Source organism: Simochromis diagramma, unplaced genomic scaffold, assembly GCF_900408965.1.
Source record: "Simochromis diagramma unplaced genomic scaffold, fSimDia1.1 OVJJ01000646.1, whole genome shotgun sequence".
Lineage (NCBI taxonomy): Eukaryota > Metazoa > Chordata > Actinopteri > Cichliformes > Cichlidae > Simochromis > Simochromis diagramma.
This window is the reverse complement of record NW_024387279.1, coordinates 4,646,209-4,668,242: the sequence shown is the minus strand read 5'-3', so window position 1 is coordinate 4,668,242 and position 22,034 is coordinate 4,646,209. Positions and strand designations below refer to the sequence as shown.

The window sequence follows — 22,034 nt, the reverse complement described above, 5'->3', positions numbered from 1 at the left end:
CGTCACACCGAGCAAAAAGATGGAAAAAGTTGGCCATGTTAATGTAGGTCAAGTACATGGTTTTTGTGTGTGTGTTCTTTTTTGGCAAGACGTGAATGAGATGAATTCTATTGTTATGTGTCAAATCTCATATAGAGGCAGTATCAGTCTGCTTGTAAATATTGGCAAGCTGAGGTGGAGTTTCCAGACTTATTGAGCAGGTATGACCATTTTCGTCTCCATAGTGAGACAGCATTGGGATCGGCAGCGCTCGCAGGAAGCAGAGGAGCCGCCTCCTTATCAGTTAATGGGTAAGTGCACCGGAATGTCGGCCTCTTCTCCACGCTGACATTTAAACTGATGAGTCCCTCAGTCCAAGCCAAACACTGGACTGTCAAACCATGTGGGGAGGGGAAGAGCAACACTTTCATCCCAACGATAATAAAAACACATGGAGGTAGCAAAACAGGTACGTGATCAAATAATCTCCAAGGAGTCTGTGATGCTGGTGGTGGGGCAACCCAGAATTGATGCTATATCTTATAGTTTGCCTTGCATGGCACATTGTTATCTCCTATTAAAAGAGTGCGCACGGAGATTTGTATCCAGACATAAATCACGAGGCTTGGGTTCGGTCAATCGTAAAGAGCTTGGAGTCATCAATTATACTCTACCAGACACAGAGGGAGAGGCTGAGCTTGCACCCCTCATTATCATAATCATCCCTCATAAGTGATGCAGACTCAAGAATGGAGACGAGAGAGATTCATGAACTATCCAGACTGACTAATAATACAAACTGAAGACAGCACTGCCAGTTCATAAAGGAATTTTAAGTCAGTCTTTTTGTGATAGGCTACAGAAGGGAGGAACATGTACACCGATAAGGCACAGCATTATGACCGCCTGTCTGCCTGCCCCTTTTTGCTGCCAAAACAACCCTGTAGCTGGCCTCCAAGATGATAGCAGTAAATCCTGTAAGTTGTGAGAGGGGTCTCTATGGATCGGACTCATTCGTCCAGCCCATCCCATCCCACAGATGCTCGACTTGATTGAGATCCGGGGAATTTGGAGGCCAAGTCACCACCTCAGGGTGAACTATCCTGCTGAAAGAGGCCACAACCATCAGGGAGTACCAATGGTAAATAGACTTGTTCCTTTATACTGCTTTTCTACTGTTCTCGAGCATTTCATACAAGCTTCATTCGCCCAATCCCTCCAAGCAATTTTTCTATACCTGAAGTCCTCACACACATTGATGCCTCCAATGAATGCATCAGAGAGCAACTTGTAGTTCAGTATCTTGCCCAAGGATAGTTTGGCGCTACTTTGGAGCTGCCAAGAATTGAACCACCAACCTTTGGTCCTTGTCAAACTTGTTCAAATCCTCACGCCTGCACATTTTTCTTGCTTTTAACATGAGATTTGAGGACAAAATGTTCATTTGCTCCCCCATATATTCCCCCACCTCCACCAACAGGGGTCATGATGTAGAGATAATCGGTATCATTAGGTTGTATCAGTATCACCATGATGTGCATGTTTCTGTTAGCTGACTATTAGCTTGACACACCGACTAAGCAGGGTTTGGCAGGACGTACTATGGGGTATATATGAAGTTTTGGAGCTTGACGAATATTTGATCCCCTAACAAAAAGAAGATATTACAACCTTTGTTTGCAGTTTTGAGCACTCTTTTATACATATTTGTTAAATCTCTTGGGGCCAGCACAACAAGCTGAACGTTTGCATATCTAAACCCAAATGGAAGAAATTTCTTTAAGTTATTGTTTAGATGAAGTCTCCTCCAGCTGCTTTAACTGTGCCAGAAGTGTCATAGCTTTGGAAGAAACAGTGGAGAAAACACACATACTCAGTATGTTTTCTAAATCATGTAGTCTACGTTCATCAGACAAGACTGTATGTTTATTAGATACTTGCTGCACAAAACAGCTTACAACTGAATAAATATCTACATTTTAACAAAGCGAACAGAGTTCAAATGGCAGGAAAATGGGCTCTAGTATTCACTTTCAGACGCTACACAATAATTAATTGACCTGCTAAAGTAAAAATATCTACATATTGAATGTCCAAACCCTCAAATTGATCAGTCTTTAAATGGACTCATCTGTGAGTAAACACGTTAAATGCATGTTACTCCTGCTCTTGTTGTTGTCGTCTCATTAAAAAACAACGGTGCACTGAACAACTAAGGTGACGACAAAGTGGATCAGCAGAGGGTGAGCTGCTTTTGTCCTCGGTAACGAGGCGCTGAGCTGATAATTGAAGGATCATACGGGACTGAGGCGACAAGGTCTCCGTAACAGATGGTAGGAGTCCGGCGTCAGATAAATAAACCATCAGCCCAGCATGGGGATATCACCATAAGACAAAGCTTATTGCCAGCATTACAGACAGCGTGAAACGACCCATCAGATCTCAGCTACGAGCTGATGGACCACTTTTCTTTGGCTGAGGAAAAGATAATGGAGGGAAGCCACTGTGAGATATGTAGAAAAGGCTGTCAGTATGTAAATCTTTGTTGTCAACCTTGAGCCCCGTCAGACTTGGACAGCAGGGATCTCTACTGACTGGACTGTTTTATGTTAATGCCAGCCTGTCATGCTGTTGCCCTACTTGGGTTCTGATATGAAACGCAGACACAGCCAAAACACTTTTTGCCTCAGGACTTCTGCTATCATTACTACTGGCTGGCAGATGAATGGATGCTTCTGTGATACCAGTAAGACTTCATCCTAGATTGAAAAAAAAAAAATGTATTCCAAGAGAGGGAGGGTGCCTTTGATACCACATGCTAAAATCAAAAACGTGTTACTCGAGATATTGAAACGGACTAAGCAGCACAGCAAAGAAATCTATTTAAAGTTGGATTTGAACTGAATGAAATTCAGCAGCGTTGCAGCCCGAGAGATCTGATGGATTATTAAGCTCTCCAGCCTAAATGCACTGCTGTGTGCCATGAAGTTGAAATGTCTCTGATACTCTTTGTATAAACATCAAAATGCTATCACTATCATCGCTAATATCACAAGGAAAAATGTAAAAACTGTAAATTACAGTTACTGACTAATAGACGCATTGTTCACAAATCATTAACAACTTTAGTGAAATAGCTACTCAAGCTTTTAGGAGCAGATTTGTAGCAACATCACTCTGTACTGGTGGGAAATTAGGTTGGGTTGAGATGTTTTAAATAAAAGTCATGTGCTGTTTAAACAAACTATTGTAGCCTTTGTAGGTTACAGTCTCCAAACCAAAAAACTCAACTAAACAAAGAATAAACGTAGTGCTGCCAGTCAGACTTCTAGCCGATGCATGTGTGGTATAAATCTGAAAATCCTACGTGACTTCCTTTAACACGATTTTTGGAAAATGCAACCTCTGACCATGACGTCACTGAGATTCAAATCTGTCTGAGATTTTTAGTAGACGGATCTATGGTAGGAATTTCAAAATCCTACATCACCTTTTGTTGAGTTATTGTTTTCGCAAACTTTGATCTCCACACCACCAACCTGTCCGCCCGTGTGGTGGGGTAACGACAATATCCCATCAGCAAAAACCTCAAAAAATAAAAAATAAATGAATAAAATTAACAAAACATTTCTTGTCAGAGTGTTTTTGCTATACGTTATTAATTAGTGGACCTTTTAATAAAGAATATCACCAAAACAAAAATTCTTTGCTTCCACAAAGAGCTGTGTAGAGAACTGGCTCTACACAGGAAAAAACAAAGAGGGGGAGACAAAAACGAGCATGAGGGCGGGAACATCCAGGCTCTAGTTTGAGAAAAAAGATGCCTCGTTAATTTTTCCAAATGGTAACTTTTTATTGAAAGGCACCTGTAAGAGCCAGAAAGGGAGTAGCACGTACTGTTGTGTGGAAATGTCCCGTTTTCTTTCATGTCTTTGAACAAAAACACTTTTTCTGTTCATTTTCAAACTTGGTTCAAAAACCTTAATCGACATGAATATTTTGACTGGAGTCTTGCACCCATCTACTTTGGTCCAACCTCCCCTTATTGAGTAAAATTACTTAAATGCTAAAATGCCAGAAGGAAATAAATGACAAAAATTCCCACAAGTTTTCAAAGCTCGTCATATATAAAACAATAATTTATTATTTCTCTCATTTTACAAGACATCAAATTGGGTGGTTAACTAAAGATTTGCTTAAGCTGTTATTCTGACCAATACATGAAACCCTACCAAAGCAACTACAGTGTGTGCTTGAACAAACAGACATTTCAGTTTCAGCAACGTGAGAAATGTCTTTCTCTAAATATACGTACATACATGGTGATATCACGTTATGATGTTCTCTACATTATGTAACAGACGGTACATCGCTGGTGGCTTTAAACTTTGGGACATCAGCACCATTCAAGGGAAAGCAAAACAACAAAGTGAATTTGATACAAAAGTTGGATTTTTTTTAATTTACAAAAAGTCCTTTTGAAAAGGTTAAGCGTTTCACCTCGCAGGAAAATATTGTTTTGGTAAAAGCATTACGTACACATTACAGCAAAAATACTGAAGAGATATATAGTACGAACAAAATAATGTAAAATAGTGTAAATGCTGGCTTTTTAATGTATGGCACACTGTCTTTACACACTTTCAAAACCTTCCAAAAAGTCAAATATTGTATTTGTGTTTCAAAAAAAATCTTCAAAAAAGCAGGCACAAAGGTAGAAGAGATTATTGAATTATGCTTCCAAAATCTTCCTCATACACGGTCTCCTAATCCAACTCACTCGAGGTCCAACCGTTGTTTCAGGAGCCCTCTTTTCACTGCAGTGGGGAAAATGCTCACGCAGAAAAGGTGTTTATTTCCTATTTACACGTGTTGCCACCTTGAACGAGGCAGGAATCTGTACCCCAGCTGTTAGAGTCCTATGTACAGACCATTACACTCAAGTCTCTTCTCCTCTAGCAGGCCTGAACAGGACTTAGACCGTAGTCACAGACAGGAGGGAGTTGTACACCCTCGTGCCATCTGGTGACTTGGTACCATGGGTGAGAAGTTCTTGAATGGTCATCCAGTTGTCAAATATTTTCTTATTCCTCTTTTTCATCATCTTTTTGTGGCTGAGTTCGATGATGTTCGGCTCCTTTTTGTCCTCCAGGGTGGCCTGCTCCTTCAGACAGTCGGCTCGGCTCTGCTTCATGAACTCGCGGCGCTGCCTCTGCTCCTTGGCACGCACCGCGTGCTGCTTCCTCTCTTCCTTGCTCCAGTAGCGGCCCATCTTCAGCTCGCTTATGGCGTCGTCATCTGTGGTCATACCGCTGCGCTCCTCGTGAATCCGGAGGGCGCGTTCCCTCAGCAGCTTGTCCCGGACGGGCCTCTTGGTGATGTAACGTGTGCCGTCGCTGCGGATCTTCACCTTCCACTCCATCTTAGGCTCCAGGTCGCTGGGGGTAATGGGATCCCGACACATGCTGACCAGGCTCATCTGGCTCTGAGCGTACTCTACGGCTGACTTCTGCTGGATCAGCTGCATGTAGCTCTGGTAGTGCTGGGCATGGGCGGGGATGTGAGCGTGCTTGTAAGGTGAGTGCGGCTGAGAGAAGCCTCGCCCGCTCTTACTAGACTCTCCGGGCTTTCTCTCTTTGCCCTCTGCCTGCAGCGCTCCATCTGGATCCTTGGATGAGCTTCTGCTCCGGCTCGGGCTGCAAGCTTCCTGCACAGGAGACAGGAGGGGCTTCAGCATCCTGCCGCTGGAGCCCGACGGCCCAGCTTGGTTTTCTGCTACTCTACGGAGCGAATTATCTGGAGACAGTTCCAGAGTCAGAGGGGTGCTGCGGCAGCTCTCACCAGTGTTGTAGGCACTGGAGCTGTCCTTGTCAGACTTCTCTGGCAGCTCCGTGATGTCTGACAGCTCGTGGCGGCGAGCATCTATGCTAGTGTTATAGTTGCGGAAGCCGCTGTTGTGCAGCATCCAGGATTCACGGCACTGCTCCCTCAGCTGCTGCATCTTGTGGGCGCGGACGATGTTCAGGCACTCCAGCTCTATGGTGCGCAGCTCTTCATTGAGCATCTCAAGCTCCTTGTCCACACCCTCCTGGTCCTGACCCACCGCTCCACCGCCCTGCCCATAGAGGCCCTGGGCTCCACTGCTCCTCATCTGGCACTTGAGCTCCAGGAGTTCCCTGAAGCGCTCGCACTCGTCAACCGGAATGCCCAGGAAGTCGGCGTCGGCGTAGTCGACCGACATGAACGACTCGCTGCTGAAGGGCAGGTCGGTGCTACCGAGCGTGTCCTGGCTGTAGGTCAGCTTTCTGCAGCTGCCCAGCGTGTTGGAGGCCGTGGTCTGGTCATCGCCGAGGTTCTCCTGCTCAGAGCTCTCGTCGTTTCGCGTGCTCTCGTCCGTGCGGCCGACGCCGCTGTCCTTCTCGTGATGGTTAGAGAGCAGCGTGGCTGTATCTGTGGTGCCCCCATCCTCCTCGTGCTTCTTCTAAACAAAACAAGCAAACAGCCCGCACAGGGGGAAGAAATAAGCGTAACTGTTTTTCACATTTGGACAAATATGTGCAAAACTGTTAATATCACATCTGCTTTAATTATGAGCATTCACTGCACTTTTAGTCACAAATGGACGAATAACAAAGGCTGTGTCGCTGAGCCTGAGGTTCTCCATAACAAAGACAATTTCTGTTAATGGAAAAAAACAGTTGGAAACCGCGGAGCATCTGTTCACCTCGCCAGAACGGGCTCGGCCGACATAATCTATTGATGGACATATGTGTTAGTGGAGATTGATTGTGCGTGCTCACGCTCTTCACGCTGCGCACATGTGCGCGTACCTGCTGCAGCATGCTGGCAGTGAACTGCATGGCCTGATGGTGCTGCTGCTCCAGCATATCCATGTGGAGGTCATCCAGGAAGTCGTTCCTGTCATCATCCATCCAGCCCTCATCCAGCTGAGACGCGGCGGAGAGAAGAGACGCCTCATTAGATGCAAAGTTTTACACACACACACACAAAAAAGACCATCTGCTATTCAAAGTCCAAGTGCTGTTTTCAGATTTGAATCAATTTGATGTGAAATCACATTTGGTTCCAAACTAAAACCTTTATTGAGTTGACACCAATAACAGTTTGTGAAATTACCTGGATCTCTGGCCTGGCCACCAGCAGGGAGATGTTCTGGTTGCTCTCACTGGTTAGCAGTGCCACGGCATCCTCTCGATTTTGGATCTCAACACCGTTGATCTTATTGACACAGAAAGAGCCATTTAAATTTAAAAAAAAAGCTGTTTTTGTTCACTGTCATGATATGAGATCACAGAAACATGCACACACACACGAAATCATACCTGTATGATTTTGTCACCTTCTCTAATTCTGCCATCTTTTGCTGCAATGCTGTTTGGATCAATCTAAAAAGAGCACACATTACATTTGTGAGTTAAAGTGAGCGTTATTGACGCTGACAGGCAAAGAAATTGCTGTCCGCCTGCGTCACATACCTCACTAATGTAGATCCCAGCCTCATCCTCATCGTCAGTCCTGTAACAGATAGTCAGGCCGAGCTTGTCTTGAATGTTGTCTCTGTACAAATCCACCTCCTGGAAGGACACATGCACAAATTAATAACCTACATAGCTGGAATTATTTTGGCCCATAGAGCAGAGAAACACTGTATTTATACGTCTGTGTCCCAGGACTATCTAAATGGGATCAAAACTGGGACACCAGAGAAGGAGTGATCCATCAATCTCTGTAATGAATCTTTCAGCTGGAGGCAGCAAGGCCACAGGCTCCTGACAAAGCCCTCTGACAGAATGAGAGATGATGCAGTGGACTGCAGTTGCGGAGAGTGCCATTTTTCACTTGTCAACACGTGTAATCTCACAGATACAGATAAAGATATGAGCAGCGCTCGTTTTTGGGGGCAGAGGGCAGATTCTGAAAGGGGTTAGCACTCTAAAAAACTCTCAGCTAAAAAATGGAGACCATCTTTGAGGAAAAACCTCTGGAAAACACCAAGAATTAGATGACTATTCTTATTCTGTAAATATGATGCTATAGTGAGGTATGGTAAGCAGGGGTGATCCTCGTGAATGGCTGAAACCGACACTAGAAGTTTAGATTGTTGCTTCTAGCTGTTTGTAGCAGTCTTTCTTCTGGATTTATTAAATACCTGCAGCTTCTGCAGAGGTTTCTTCCTGTTTAAAGGGAGTTTTTCCTTCCCAATGTTGCCAAGCGCAACATAGTGGGTCGTATGACTGTTGGGGTCTTCATCTTACAACACGAAGTGCTTCGAGGTGACTGTTGCTGTGATTTAGTGCTAAATAAAATTGAACTGAATCACAGGGATACCTATAGGATTCATTAATTTGGATTATATTATACAGGATTCATAACACTGACTGTGTGAATCTATTATTTTAACTAGCAAAAAAACAACTAAACAAAACAATAAATATGATTTGGGAAGAAAAGTAAAGTAAACAAAAAAGCTTCTGGTATTAATATAAACAAATTAGCGGTCAACCTGTCGGATTTGATTTAATCGCTAATTTGCTGTTGTGTGAATTTAAACATTATGAAGCAGAGTCATTCTTCAAGAGCACCTCCACAGATATTATTAATATCAGGCAGGTGGTCCCTGAGGTTTAATAAGAGGGGGAGCGAGGGTTGGCAGAGGTCAACGAAGGTGCACGATGGAGGTTTGATCGTGGCCTCTTCCAGCCTCTGTTAGCATCGTCAGATTCATCACCGCAGCCCTATTATCTTGTGCCATCTAATTATCCGCTGGGCCTCATCTCCACTGCGTAGGAGCAGAGGAAGACTTATTAGGCCCTGTCACTAATAAGTAATGATGTCACCGTTGTGCATCTGCTGGAACAAACCAGCAACTCGATTCCTGTCTGGCATGCATCTCAGTGTCTCCGCATAGGGAGACTGCTCCATCAATAACTGCAATATATCAGGGCTTGGGGTTGCTAACAAGACCATTGGAGCAGAGACGCCGAGACGACCTCAGGTCTGCTTATGGAGCAATAATGCACTTCTGTCCAAAAGTAGAGCTTCATTGAGTGGACGACTAAGAACGGAGATGGTGTTTTTACCTCATATTCCAGCTCCTCCCGCTCTATGTCCTGCTGTATACCCTCAAGGAAATCAGGGTCAAAGTACACGTGCCCAGGAGGATGCCTGAGGAAAGGAAAAAAAGAGAATAGGATAAATTGGAAAAGAGTGGAAGTCAAATTGAACACACACATTAGGAAAGGAAACAAGAAGTAGTGACGCGTTTGTCAATCTGGATTTAATTTTGCCCCAGAGTTGGAAAATTAAATGGAGAAGTAGTGGGAAAGTAATAAGAATTCAATGAAGAAATCACTCTTGAATCAGATTCATTGAAACTGCAGCCTGAAGCTAATCACAAATTAACGCCGTGTTATTAATTTGTCTCGGAAATCAATTAAATCGCTATTATTCATTAAAGGGCGACTCCTGCTGCCACAGAGTGGAAAGTATAGCCAGGCTCCAGGGCTCACACACACACACACACGGAGTCAGAAACAAAAGATGCATTTTGAGAATGTGCAAATGAGCACGGCCATCATTTCAATGTGGCTGCGTGCCCCGGAGGAGCTGTTATCTCCCGTGAGTGACAGGGACATTTTCCCTTCAAACTTCCACACTGGTGTTACTCGATCGCAGCGGTGCATTCTGCAGAGCAAGATAAGCTCTTTCAATTAGCATTTGAGGTAAAACGTTGGACGGTGACCAAAACTGGCATGACCTTTCCAACACTGCCGAGTTCTAACAACAAAGATTTCGACACTCTTCTCCATTTGGCAAAAGGAATTTCTGAACAAGCAAGTTGTGAAAAAGGCGTGAGGAGTCTTTAGCAACTGAGGGTGAGTGTGCTTAACTGCAGGCGGCCTTGCTTTAAACTAAGGAAACAGGAGAAGCTTAAGAAGCTTTTAAGAAGATGAAGAAAAATGGTCCAGAAAGGCTGGCGACACATAAAGGCTTATGAGACCCTTTCAAATGTGTCCTTTTTTAAAACCACTGGTAGACGGTTTAATTAACCACCTCAAATTTGAGATTAGTTTAATGTGTAACTTGAACACTTTGAATCGGTGACAGGGGAAGAGATTGTTAGCAACACAGTTTCATTGACATTCCACGGTCTCTGCTAATGTCTTCATTTGTGCCCCATAAACTCAGGGGTGTACAAATCAGTTTACCAGGCCCGACATGTACAGTTATTTAATGTTCAAATGTGTGTCCCACACATAATTTACAGAATAAACTGCCTTCTCTATATTTAAAACAAGAGTTCTCTGACTACTCTTGAAATAGTCTGCCTCCAGTTGTTCTTGTGCCGTTCTGTGCTCACTAACTTGCAAGGTTGAACTCCTTGAGTAAAAAAAAACGAGCTGGTACTTACTCCTCTGGAAGCAGATACTCCTCCAGCTCTGAGATTGGGGGTGAAGAGGGGGGCAGATTGGAGAGGGCCATGATGTGCTGGAGGGTGATGTCCGTCTGGGTGCTGATGTCTGTGACTTGGGTGTCAACGGCAGGGTTGGCCACTTTGGGGTAAGGGGCCCGACGCAGAACCTGGACCACGATGGGTTCCTTGGCGGTGCGGAAGGCCTCCACCGCCTGGTCGTGTGTGGCCTTTGAGAGGTCCTTTCCATTGACCTGGAAGGAGGAAGGAGACACCAAGGTCAATAACCATGATAATAATGGAGAAGGTTATTTTTCTATTTGGTGCCGAGCTCTCTCTGTGAAGCTCATGTCACACTATGCCCACACAAAATCAGAAGCAATGTTCTGTTTGAGAAATGACTCATTACCGCCTTCAGCTTGTTTTACAGGGTCACAGTTGGACCACGCAGAGTAAGACCTTAATTAGGAAGAGTCTCTCTTTAATTAATCGAGGTTATTATCCGTGGCTGCATGAAAAAGCCCTCGTTTAGCTAAGTAATTTCTTAGCAGAGGATAAATTTGACCTCCCGTCAGAGACAGTGGAGTGGGTGCCAGGCGCTAACCTGAGAAGATTAATTTGAGCAAAAAAGCTGCAGCGAGTCGCGAAGAAGAGGCTAATTAAGTGTGGCTGAGCCACTTAAAGTGTCTGAGTGCTGATGAGAGATGAGCACAGACCCTTAAAAGAACATGTCACCAGACCCAGTGTGACTTGCACGCAGATCTACGCTGTCCAAGAAGGTCACGGCTGGGTGTACAAATTAGATCTGTGGTTTATCGCTATAGGCTAAATCTTACAGGAAATTTACTGGAGGATCGACACTGGGAGCGAATCCAAAACAAGCGGCGGCTCGCTAAACTTTATTAACAGCTGAGGTTTCTTGCATGTAATCCGCAGCCTGGGTCAGTACACTTTATCGGGGTTTACACAGAGCTGCCGTTCCGCTCTCAATCACCACGTCATGTGGAATTTTTTGGTCTGTGATTCCCGGATGTGTTGAGAGCTTTGATAGAATCTGAGCCTGAGGGTCTTCTCATTTCACAGGTCTCCTCCTGCTTCTCTGCTGCGTTTGCACACACACGCACACACATGCTCATTTCTACCTAGAATGAAGCTACTTTCTCACATCAGTATGTAGTTTGCAGGTCATTAGGCATGTCATGAATCTCCAGCATCCCTTCTTCACTTTTCTTCACATCTGACACACGTGCAAGTCCCCGTCTGAGGATTAATTTTCTGATAAACATGTAGGTGGTTGCTGTGCCTGCCCCCAGCTATAGTAGTCTCATTCCAATTCATAGCACAGTTTGCAGACTTAACTGTAGTCCGACACATCAGAAGTAGCAGCAATATTAAAACACCTCCAGGGGGATAACGGTGGTATATACACACAACCCGACTTTGACCCACAGAACGTGAAAAGTGAAGGTATATTTTTATAAAAGGAGGACGTATACCAAAAAGCGCTAGGCTTGAGTATGTGCTGAAAGAGAAAGGATGAAGGCTGGAAAACGGAGGAAACGCTGTGGGGAGAGGCCATGTGCCCGCTAATAACCAGAGCAGATTAATGCTAATCCTGGGTTTGCAGGATAATTGGATCATCACAGTGGACTTTAAACTTTTTCTACATTAAAACTTGGCCAAAAAAAAATTAATAGCTAATTTGGGTTTGCTCGGAATAATTCAACAGTGAGAAAAGTTTTATCATAACAGAAAATGCTAATGTAAGAAATTCAATCAGTCCAGACCTGATGTCTGGACTGATCTTTGTTTCCCACAGCAGGCCACGATGTTGCACATCAGCTGAGGAAAACAAGCGCCTTTGTGCCTTCTCCCCTCTGCACGCAGGCTCCAGCAGTTAAACCTGGTTGCCAGGAATCCCGAGCCTACTTGAAGGCAGTGAACCAGAGACAAAGCCTTTAGTCCCCTTCTTGTTGTGCCTACAGCATTCTGCCTCAGTGCTCTCAATAGGGGGGGAGAGTCTCCTCCCAACTGTGGAGGGGGTCCCACAGCCTCCATTCACTAGGCTCACCTCTGACACGGAGCGACCCTTTGCGGCACACTGGGAAAAAACCCACAACACTCTCCCGACACAATACACAATGCCTCGGCACCGTTGCGACCCCCAAACTGCGCCGTGTCAGGCCCCAACTCAGCCGCAGTTCAGAGCGCACAACTCAGTTTACACGCACAGCCAAACAAGCCAGACTTTAACAGGTTTAGCAGCTGCTCAGCTGCAACTGAAGGCCAAGTTCGCCTTGAGATGTGTTCTTCACGCTGACACCACGATGACTGACATGCAGAAATTACTCCGTCATCCTCCGGCGCATCCTCTGAGAGGCCTGGCTTAAATCCGTTTCAATGACAAGAGGGCGGCAAAGCCCCGCTTAAAGGAATACTAATTAGTTTGAAATCAAACGACCGTTGCAGTGGTGGAATTTACACAGCTGTGGCTTTGTTATTCACCGATTTTCCTTCAATAAATGATCACATCTGAAGCAAAAGCAGAGCGGACGGTCTGTATCACAGGACTTTCGTGCTACGGAGCGCTCTTCCTCGGTGCTTCGTGTGGTAGCTGTGTCAGTCTTCAGCCTGCTGGGTAATAATAAGGGGCAGCAGGTGTGAGCCATCGAGCTCAGATGCTCTGGAAGGCAAATCAGGCTGGATTGAGATGTTGATGTGGGACTCTCTGTGTATTGTCTCTTCAGTGATTGGCAACCTGCTGCCAGAAATGCTTATCTGCCAGGCAGTGGGCTTCATCTCTTTGATTATTATATTCATATTACACTGCATGGAGCGAGGCGGCCTCTGTTTTCCATTTCTATTTAGTTTTTATTTAATCAGATATCCCCAGTGAAATCGAGCTTCTTTAAATACGAGAATGATTATGATGAAAAACAAGGGAAATAACTGTAATCAAGGATAATAAATGTAATAGACAGGACGGTTCTCTAAGCTCTGCTGTAACTCAAGCTTTTAGTTCATGCTTGCCACATGTGTACTGCACCACATCATCGCTCATAAGGTGAAATGGGTTATCTGCTAATTGAACGGTGGGTGCTTCTGCAGTCTAAGTGTTGCCGGGTAAAATACTAAACTCCAAACTTTCCCATATGCATCCAATCAGTGAGGGGTGTGTGTGTGGGCTTAAAGACACAGAGTAAAAAGTGGCTTTATGAATTTTTGCTGTGGTGGAAAAAACATAAAGGGCACTCCACCGCAAATTATAGTCGTAGTTTTGAATCGGACACTGTTATCACTCATAATTTCAACTCGCCAATCATGTTGATGTGATGTCATAGCTCTGCAATTCAGGGAAAAGGCTGGAAAAATACTAAATGCTTGCTTGTCAGCGTTGCCTTCAGGGCTTTTCGCTTTAGGGGAGTCAGCTCAGGGAGTTTAAAGAGTGTCAAAGTTTGCATAAGGAAGAGGGCAAGGTGGATGAATATGTCAATAATAATATTAATGAGCAGCTTGCTCTAAGTGGCTGGTTGCAATGACATAAATACTGATGTTGTAGGAATGACACCAGTAGTGATGCTTTTTTTCCCCCCTTCCTGCAGGCTCACATTACATTCAGCCGATTTGAGTTTGTATGTGGGAGGAGGAAATTGATATTATTATTATTTTTATTGCACAAAAGAACAGGAGTGTGATGCTAACTGCAACCTGCATCCAGGATAGAAACAACCGCATTAAGATGCTAACACGACTTTGGCTCTTTGCAAGCTTCTGCACAAACAGCATGCTAACACTTTGTTACTTTTAATAAAAGTAACAAGAAATGTATAATACATTACTTTTTTTTTGAATAATAATCCCAACACTGGACACCAGCATGGCAAAGTCTACTGCAGCTAATGATAAATGGAAACGCTATGCTAACAGTATGCTAACAGGAGCATTTTGGATCAGCTAAAATGAGACTAAACCAGTCCGATACACTACAATGCCAGTAAGACAGCCCCCCTCCCACCAGTTCTAATCATCATCATACAGGAAAGGCTTTGCAGGATATTAAGTGAATGTAGCATTAGTCTTTGATATGGCTATTGAATCACCACATAATCCTTTAATAAAGAGGAGAGCCAGTGTTTCTGTTCCTCGGGGAGATGCGGCGAGGTGAGCAGAGTGGAAACTCTGCCAGACACACGGTGCCTTTGACAGTGTGGCAGAGGAAACCCTGGGAACTTCACTCTATAGTCGAGCATTTTCAAGCAGTTTGAAAGCCGGAGCACTCGTCTTTCTGGTTGGGTACACTTCTTAGACAAATTCTTCCAAATCTCTATTTCCCAACAGAAAGGAGCGCTGACATTATAGAGAGCATGAAGGCTTATATTCAGTGGGGCCTATACTACGTTTGAGTGGCAGCCTGAATGTAGGTCATTCTACTCATAAAGCACAGCTAATCCCTCTTTTATTTCACTTTAAAGCATCTTCATGAGAGGAAAAACCTAAAAACTGAGAAGCAATTGATGATTTTTGTGCACACTTAAAGTGTTTTTTTTTTTTTTTTTAAAGTCTTTAAAAATCTGCATTTTGTTTTTTAACTGACCAGGCAGGAAACTCTCCACAGCAGGAGGCTTAGAAACACAGCAGTCTTTATTTACAGCAGCCTGCGAGCTTACAGAGGATTACAGAACAAACAGCTAAAAACTTAATGCTGGCTGAAAGAGATACTGCTGTTTACTTTCACCTAATCTGATTGAAGCATGGGACATTGGCTTCTTAACTGATCAGCTGTGGATAAAACAGATTACTTCAGTACGCTTTCTGCTCCCCATCTCAGGCCTAATGAGCCCAAATGAAGGTGTGATGTGTGTCTGATGGAGATGCTGAACTTCACCTCACTCTATTTGTCTTCTGCTTTCAATCTCTTTATAATAAATTCTTTTCAAATAGACTATTAGACATCATTTTTTAAATAGCTTTTGCACGCCTGTATCTCCCACTGTGTGCTTGTGCAGCCCGGCCTGCCTGAGCAGAGTGTGGGGAACATCGCTCTCTGCCCCTCAGCACATGTATGAAATTACAGGTATAAGGCAAAGTGAAGGGTCAGGTTCACGGGGCTGCTCATATCAGCAGTCAGGTTGAAACCTAAGGATTGTGCCATGTTTCATTAACGCACTTATCTCACACCAGTGCCTCAGGCGCCCCCTAACTGTCCAGCTACACAGATGTCGACCCACACTATAAACACACACTTACCCCATCACAGCTCTTTGCCAGGGCCAAGTCTATTTGTCCATGGCAGCAAAGACATTTTTGCTCTTAGGGGAGAGGAAGGGGGTGGGGGGTGGGGGACAGAAAAGTAAATACGAAAAGCCACAATCTGCGTCGAGATGGGACATACTGGAGCCATCCACGGCCATAACTACATTATACTAGGACACTAAATCAGAAAAAGAGCTCTTAGTCAATGCCATGCTGGGAGAGGCCAGATAATGAAAAACACCCAGAAATCAAACATCTGCTTCCAAGGTCCTGGTGCTGGATACCAAGACACCTCCAGAGGATCTGCGTGACCCTGAGGGGATCAGAGCTGTTTTGGCTAACAGCATTAAGTGGGTATTAAGTGGGCAACAGTATTAACTGTTGTGGCTGAGTGCTGTATATAAGTACATGAATAAAGCTCTGCTTACAAGGTTCATGAACACTTATTATATAATCACCAATCTTTTAATCATGTACCCGCTGTGACAATCAGGGTGAAGCACTGCTGCTCCTATAAAACAACAGCTGAGTGAAACTAATTAGGAGACCTTTACTATGAGCACACACACCTAACTAATTAGAAGACAACCTATTCAAAGCTGACTAGGACCGATTCTATCGTCTTATAATGGCATCGGGTCTGTGGCCAGTGTTTGTCCATAACAATGACGTCAGTTTAAGCCAGTTCAACTTGGAAGGTTTTACTTTAAGTCATTATTGAGTGAGCAAAGACAACATTAATTTAAAAAAAGAAAAAAAATTACAAAATTGTTAAACTTTACCTGTTTGTCAAAGTCAGTATCAATTTTCTTTATAGAGCAAACGTCACTGTACTAAAACACAATGTGCTTGAAATATAAATCTATGTAGGTTTGTGTACTCTATTATATTTTCATATAATGTGTATAGGTTATAGCTTTTAAGTACCATATGGAGTTATAGTTGTGAGGAATTTGTCGAAGCTTTTGGTAACTGGTCCTTGTCTTTTTAAATGAGAAGAAAAAAAACATGCCACTAAAAGAGAAGAGTATTTTTCTGCAATTACAAACTGTGTAAAAAAATCTTTGTATCAAAATAAAGCCACACTTGTGAGACTTAATCAGAGGTGTAAATATTACAGAAGATGCTACTCTGTCAAAGTAACTGAGGATGGAAATAAGATTTTTCTTGCCTAACTTCTTTTTTTGGATTTTATAGCATAAAAACTCTTTGAAAATATGCTGCAGTAGACAGTAAACTCCACTAAAATTGTGAATCGACATATTTACACTATCTGTGCAAAGACTGATGCTGGTGAAGTGAAACACGGCAAAGTTGCAGTGAAGACATAGCCTGGTGTTTTGCACGACACTCGCAGTCAATCAGTCAATCTTTTAACTGTAACTGGGCAGAAAATGCTGATTTTCTGACAGGAAATGGATCTAAGCCATTGTGGGAGATGGGAGTTTTTCAGGAAATGAGACATAACCGCGATTTTTAAAGTTTTGGAAGCCTTGCTACCCTGCTGTTCAAACCTTCTGTTTGCAAATGACAAACAAATAACGTATACTTGCTTTAAGGGATTCAGAAGGAAGCTAAAATGGGCTCGTGGCTGAAATGAGAGACTTCACCCTGACTGCAAATAAGATAAAAAAGGATTATTCTGAACTGTGAATCACACAAAGCCACTCTAGTAGGGGTTGGCAAAAGCATAAGAGCATGACTTTAATTAGTACTTACTTGTCAGTTATTTCCACTGGTGGAAAAGCTACATCAAAGTAATGATAGCTTTGTAGGGGATTAGCTTGTAGGTTCAGTTTCAGCTAAATCTGAAGTTGGCAGGCTAATACATCCCTTCTGGTTTATTCAGACCACCAAGAAATCAGCTAACATAACAACGATATCAGGTTAACCCAAGACTGTGCGTTTGTTGTGCTTCCTTTGACAATTCCTCCTAAAAAAAACAAAGAAAAAAATGTTTCGGCAATTGTGTGGCAGAGACTGGTTGAGTTAATCTCTCAAGAAATATCTAACACCATCTCATGCTACACCTATTAAGTGTGCCAATATTCTGTCAAAGTCCATTAAAGGTCTGTTTGAGAGACTCGCAGCTGGCTCGCAGTGTTATACTGCTGTACTGTCAGCATCGTGTTATGTCTCTGTGATCCCTCTCTGCCATTTGCTTTAGGCTCACACTAAGTACACAGGCTCCTGTGAGCGCTCCACCGTGGCAGTCAGCCACCTGCTCCAGTGTGTAACAGATGTGACGGCACACCGGGACCGATCTTCGCCGTTATTAAAAGCACACAGTGCCGGGCTCCGCCGGCCATGCTCAAGCGCTGGCGGTCCCTGCTTTGTCTCTGCACGCTGTCCGTGTCAGGCTTCGTTACGGGGTGCCAAGGAGCAGGCAGAGCTGGGTCTTTGAAGACAGAGGGGGTCTCTGACAGGGGGACAAGGGGGGCGGAGGACTGACTGGATGAAGAAAGTGTTTTGTACAAATATTTCCATCTCATTTTTTTGTCTGCTTGGTGGAGAAGATGTCGCACTGAGACCATCTGGCGCTATGACAACTTGGCTTCTTGAGCCGAGCGTGACATCTTAGCAGCGTTCAATCAGAAATGTGGCTAATTAGGCAGCGGTGCGTGGAAAGCTCCGGATAGGAAATGTTCCAGCGGACTCATTTGCAAACTTCTTTTGCTCAGCAGATCAGTCGCTTTTGGTTTAACATGCATGGAACAGAGGAAAATAAAAAAAAATACAGAAAGCGAGAGCTAAGAAAGCAAAAGATTTAGCAGGCAAACAACAGTCCAGATCAGTTCAGCATGGATCTGAGCCGCAGTGGGCAGTTTGTGCTGAGGCTCTAATTAAGCTCGGGTCTCATAAGAGCTGCTGCACGGCGCCACAGCCATTACGGAGCGCTTCTGAGAGATTAAGTGCCGTAGGACTGTCAAACAGAGTTTCCAAGGCCTCTACCTTCTAGTCTCTGACAAAAGCAGCTGAGCTTACATCTCCACACGGCGCTTACCTTGAAGCTTTGAAGAAAGGGGCCGAGGGTTCAGCGCTGTCAGAGGGGTCAAGTTGAAAAGGGAGCGCTGAGCCCACTGCAGCTCAGGCCTTTAATGATCGTGACGAAAAGGGAAAACACTTCTACAGACTGCAGCGTTGGCTGCGATTAATAGACCCTAACCGTGTTTGATCTCCAGAATGGCTCTATTGACAGTCAGCACTGTAAACAAAAAAAAACAAAAACCTGCAATTCCTTGGAGACAGTAATGTATGCAGATCCTCTTAATGAATTCTTCCCAAACAGATTGCTCAAGTTACCAAGTCAACTGAGTGTTTCGAATCCTGCCAGGACTGCTTAAAAATGCCTCGAGGTAGAAAAAAACAAACAAACAAGCAGAAAAAAAAAAAGATGTGCAACTCTGCTGACTTTTATAGAACAGTGCAAAACCATATTTCTCATACTCCCAACATGGGATTTAGAGCTAAGGTGTTTAATGAACTGGAAAGATTTCAAGCGTTCATGGATTATTAAGTCCTTGGAGAGATGACGAGCAGAGTGGAGCGGGCGCCGTGCCAGGGCCGCTGATCAAGAGGATCTGCCTGTGTGTTATCAGTGAGGAGAGGGAGGAAAAAAAACGGCTTCCCAGAATCGCCCCCAGAGGTACAAGCTGAGAATTTGCTCACATATAATATTTCACTCATCGCCTTCTACTGTACTATGAAAGAGCATGCAGCGCAAACATGCACTACATATTCATTTTACCGAATGGTTTATGCATGAGCGCCAGAGCTATGTGCCCGCCTTCAGTGAGACTAAGCTCTAATGAGCTCGCAGCCACCATCAGACTGCAGAGACAAAACATTCAGAAACCAGGCTTCAGTGCAATCTGCACACTTTACATCAAATATTGCAATAAATAAGTAAATAAATTGAAAAAAAGAAAAGAAAAATTAAACAAGTTGCACAGCAGATTAATTATTTCAATCAAAAACAAAGTCCACTTGTGGTCTGATCCCGGTGGAGATGTTTACCAGAGGTATCATTACTCTGAGGAGAGGAGCTGAATCACTGAATCAATACCGAAGCAGTCTGAATCACTCGTTTTGACAGCTAGCGTTTCTCAGACCGCCTTTCGGAGCTCATCGTCTGTGACAGACGTAATTCTTCTCCGCCCGACAGATTTTACCCTCTCTTCATTTCTGCAGTAAAGGCGTTTCAAGAAGCTGTAAACTTGTTTTTATTAGCTGTGAATTGATTTACTCAGTGGAAGCAAAACAAGTCATACAAGCCTTCAGGAAAAAAGCTGCAGGTTGAAAGAGACAAACACAACACCATTTTAGGGCCTGAAACGCTCGCTTTTAGTCAACAGACTGAAAACACTCTGATACAGCGACACTCTCTCCTTCCAAAAGTGATATCTGATGTTGTAAACCTGACATTTTCTGGGCCTTTAAATCTAAGATGACACTAGATAATCTGATCTCACAGCGAAAGACGAAAATGGTTATTTACAGGGACGCTGCAAGCATGAAATACCATTCCATTACCAGTCTATGCATCACGCTGGGTAGGTCTCATGAGACACTGTCACACTAATTGGACTGACACTAAAAACTAAAAGACACTGTTAACCACGTGAGGTAACAAGTGACAAGTAAGCTTAAATTTACAATATGTTTTGAAGAAAACCAAAAAGGACAAAACAAGCCCACCAAAAAAATCGTGCATTCTGACAGTTTAGGATTAGTGTGATGATCATTCATGCAGCAGATCATCACACTGATGCATATTTAATGATTTAACCCCTGCAATAGCCTGCAGTCAGGTAGCATGTGTCTCAGCTTGGCTATCATTAACTAATGCTAGAAGGAAAGTTAAAGACAGTGGATCCCCCCACGCCAGTAGGACACATGTAATGATTAAACACTAAATGTGTCGGGACGGGGGGGTTGGACTAAGTCTGTCTGTACTGTAACACATAAAAGACTGATAACAGATCAGCTCACTAGAGCCCGGATCCTTTGCTCCACTATTTCAATTTAAAGCTAAAGCACAGCAAACAAATACTTGACCCGATCACAATCGACTTTGCTTTAGTTTCAGGACAGACAAGCAATTCTTCTTAAAAGTTCCTTAAGTACTAATGATAGAGGTTAAAGCATTTACAGTCAGTGATTGTTTAAGCAATGTTGGCACTGTGAGACTTGGCTCTTTTTGTCTGTTGTAGGTGAAAATAAAACTAATATTTTTGACATTGGAGCCACTGGTGAGGCAACACGAAACACAAAAACATGTATTTTTTCCCCTTTTGTTTTAAAGTTGCAAACAACAGTAACCTGTAAAAAGCAAGCAAAGTCTCAGTACACCACAGAAAAAAAGTATTCCTCACATTTTAAAATATGATGTACACCAGAAGAAGGAGAAAAAAGGTGAGATCTGTGCTGTCATGTGAGGCAGCCGATTGGCTTGTTAGAGGCACAGACGCCTCAGTGAAACAGAGATGATCTGTGCTGCTGAAGCCGGCACGCCGACTTTCTCCACAGACTGACTCACTGACATGAGAGCCGTGAGTCGGAAAGGTGGGTGAACGCTCTCCCGATCCGGAGCAACTTCCAAGCAAGATGACACAAGGATGGAAGTTAAAGAAGAAAAAGACGTGATGCACATTTCCATAAACTGTGTTTTTGGTTGGTGGGCTTTCTGACCTCAGTATTAGCACTCATAATCCATTTATTATACCCCTGAATACAACCCCCCCTCCTTCTTTTTCCTTTCAGAGAATCAAAACCTTTTAGTCTTTTTTCCCCCAGAACAGACCTGATCAAAGCCAAACTATTTGCAGGCACAATGTAAGACTCCCTCCTGTTATCTACCCTGGGAGCTTTTTTTTTTTTTTAAAGAAAAAAAGAATTTAAAAAAAAAGGCGAGGATAATAAGTGAGATCCACAGAGAGCTTGATCATTACATTCATTTAAACCAGCCGCTAGCCACCCTGTGCAGTAAATGGAGATGTAATTGGGTGTGATAGGAGGATAACACTTGGCTGGGCTCCATTATAGATGAAAAGACAGTGAAGGAGGGAGGAAGAAAAAAAAAAAAACACAACAAAAAAGCAGATTTGAGTGTGTTACAGAAAGCAGCGCTCACAAAGATGTTCAACACAGTCTGTCAGAGTCGCGCACTGTCTGCTGTCAGATGGGTCAGTGTTTTCACTCATTAGAGCAGACTGACACTTGAATCCAAACGCTCTCACATGAATACACCAGCACTCTGGATGTGTCGTCTCAATTGAATTCGACACCGCAGGAAAGCTCGCGGGGATCAGAGAACGGCAACATGCTGTAGGGTTTTGTCCCGAAGCGTGAACAGCTTCTCTGCTCAAAG

At 43.7% G+C, this 22,034-nt stretch overlaps 1 protein-coding gene across 4 annotated transcripts in view; it reads right to left on the bottom strand.

Moving 5' to 3' along the window:
• Positions 1–1,876: 1,876 nt before the first annotated feature.
• The window catches only part of pdzrn3b (PDZ domain containing RING finger 3b), a 105,854-nt gene continuing 85,696 nt past the window's right edge, over positions 1,877–22,034 (bottom strand). For 3 of the 4 annotated variants that reach the window (XM_040002875.1, XM_040002876.1, XM_040002877.1), the window contains 7 exons: positions 10,412–10,665; positions 9,081–9,165; positions 7,476–7,574; positions 7,323–7,385; positions 7,117–7,218; positions 6,810–6,926; positions 1,877–6,460 (listed from right to left, as the gene is read on the bottom strand). In XM_040002875.1, the coding sequence (XP_039858809.1) occupies positions 4,955–6,460; positions 6,810–6,926; positions 7,117–7,218; positions 7,323–7,385; positions 7,476–7,574; positions 9,081–9,165; positions 10,412–10,665 (2,226 nt within the window). In that variant the 3' untranslated portion in view covers positions 1,877–4,954. Of the gene's footprint in view, positions 6,461–6,809; positions 6,927–7,116; positions 7,219–7,322; positions 7,386–7,475; positions 7,575–9,080; positions 9,166–10,411; positions 10,666–11,576; positions 12,897–22,034 lie in introns of those variants that run through there. The other variant, XM_040002879.1, reaches the window with a different exon arrangement.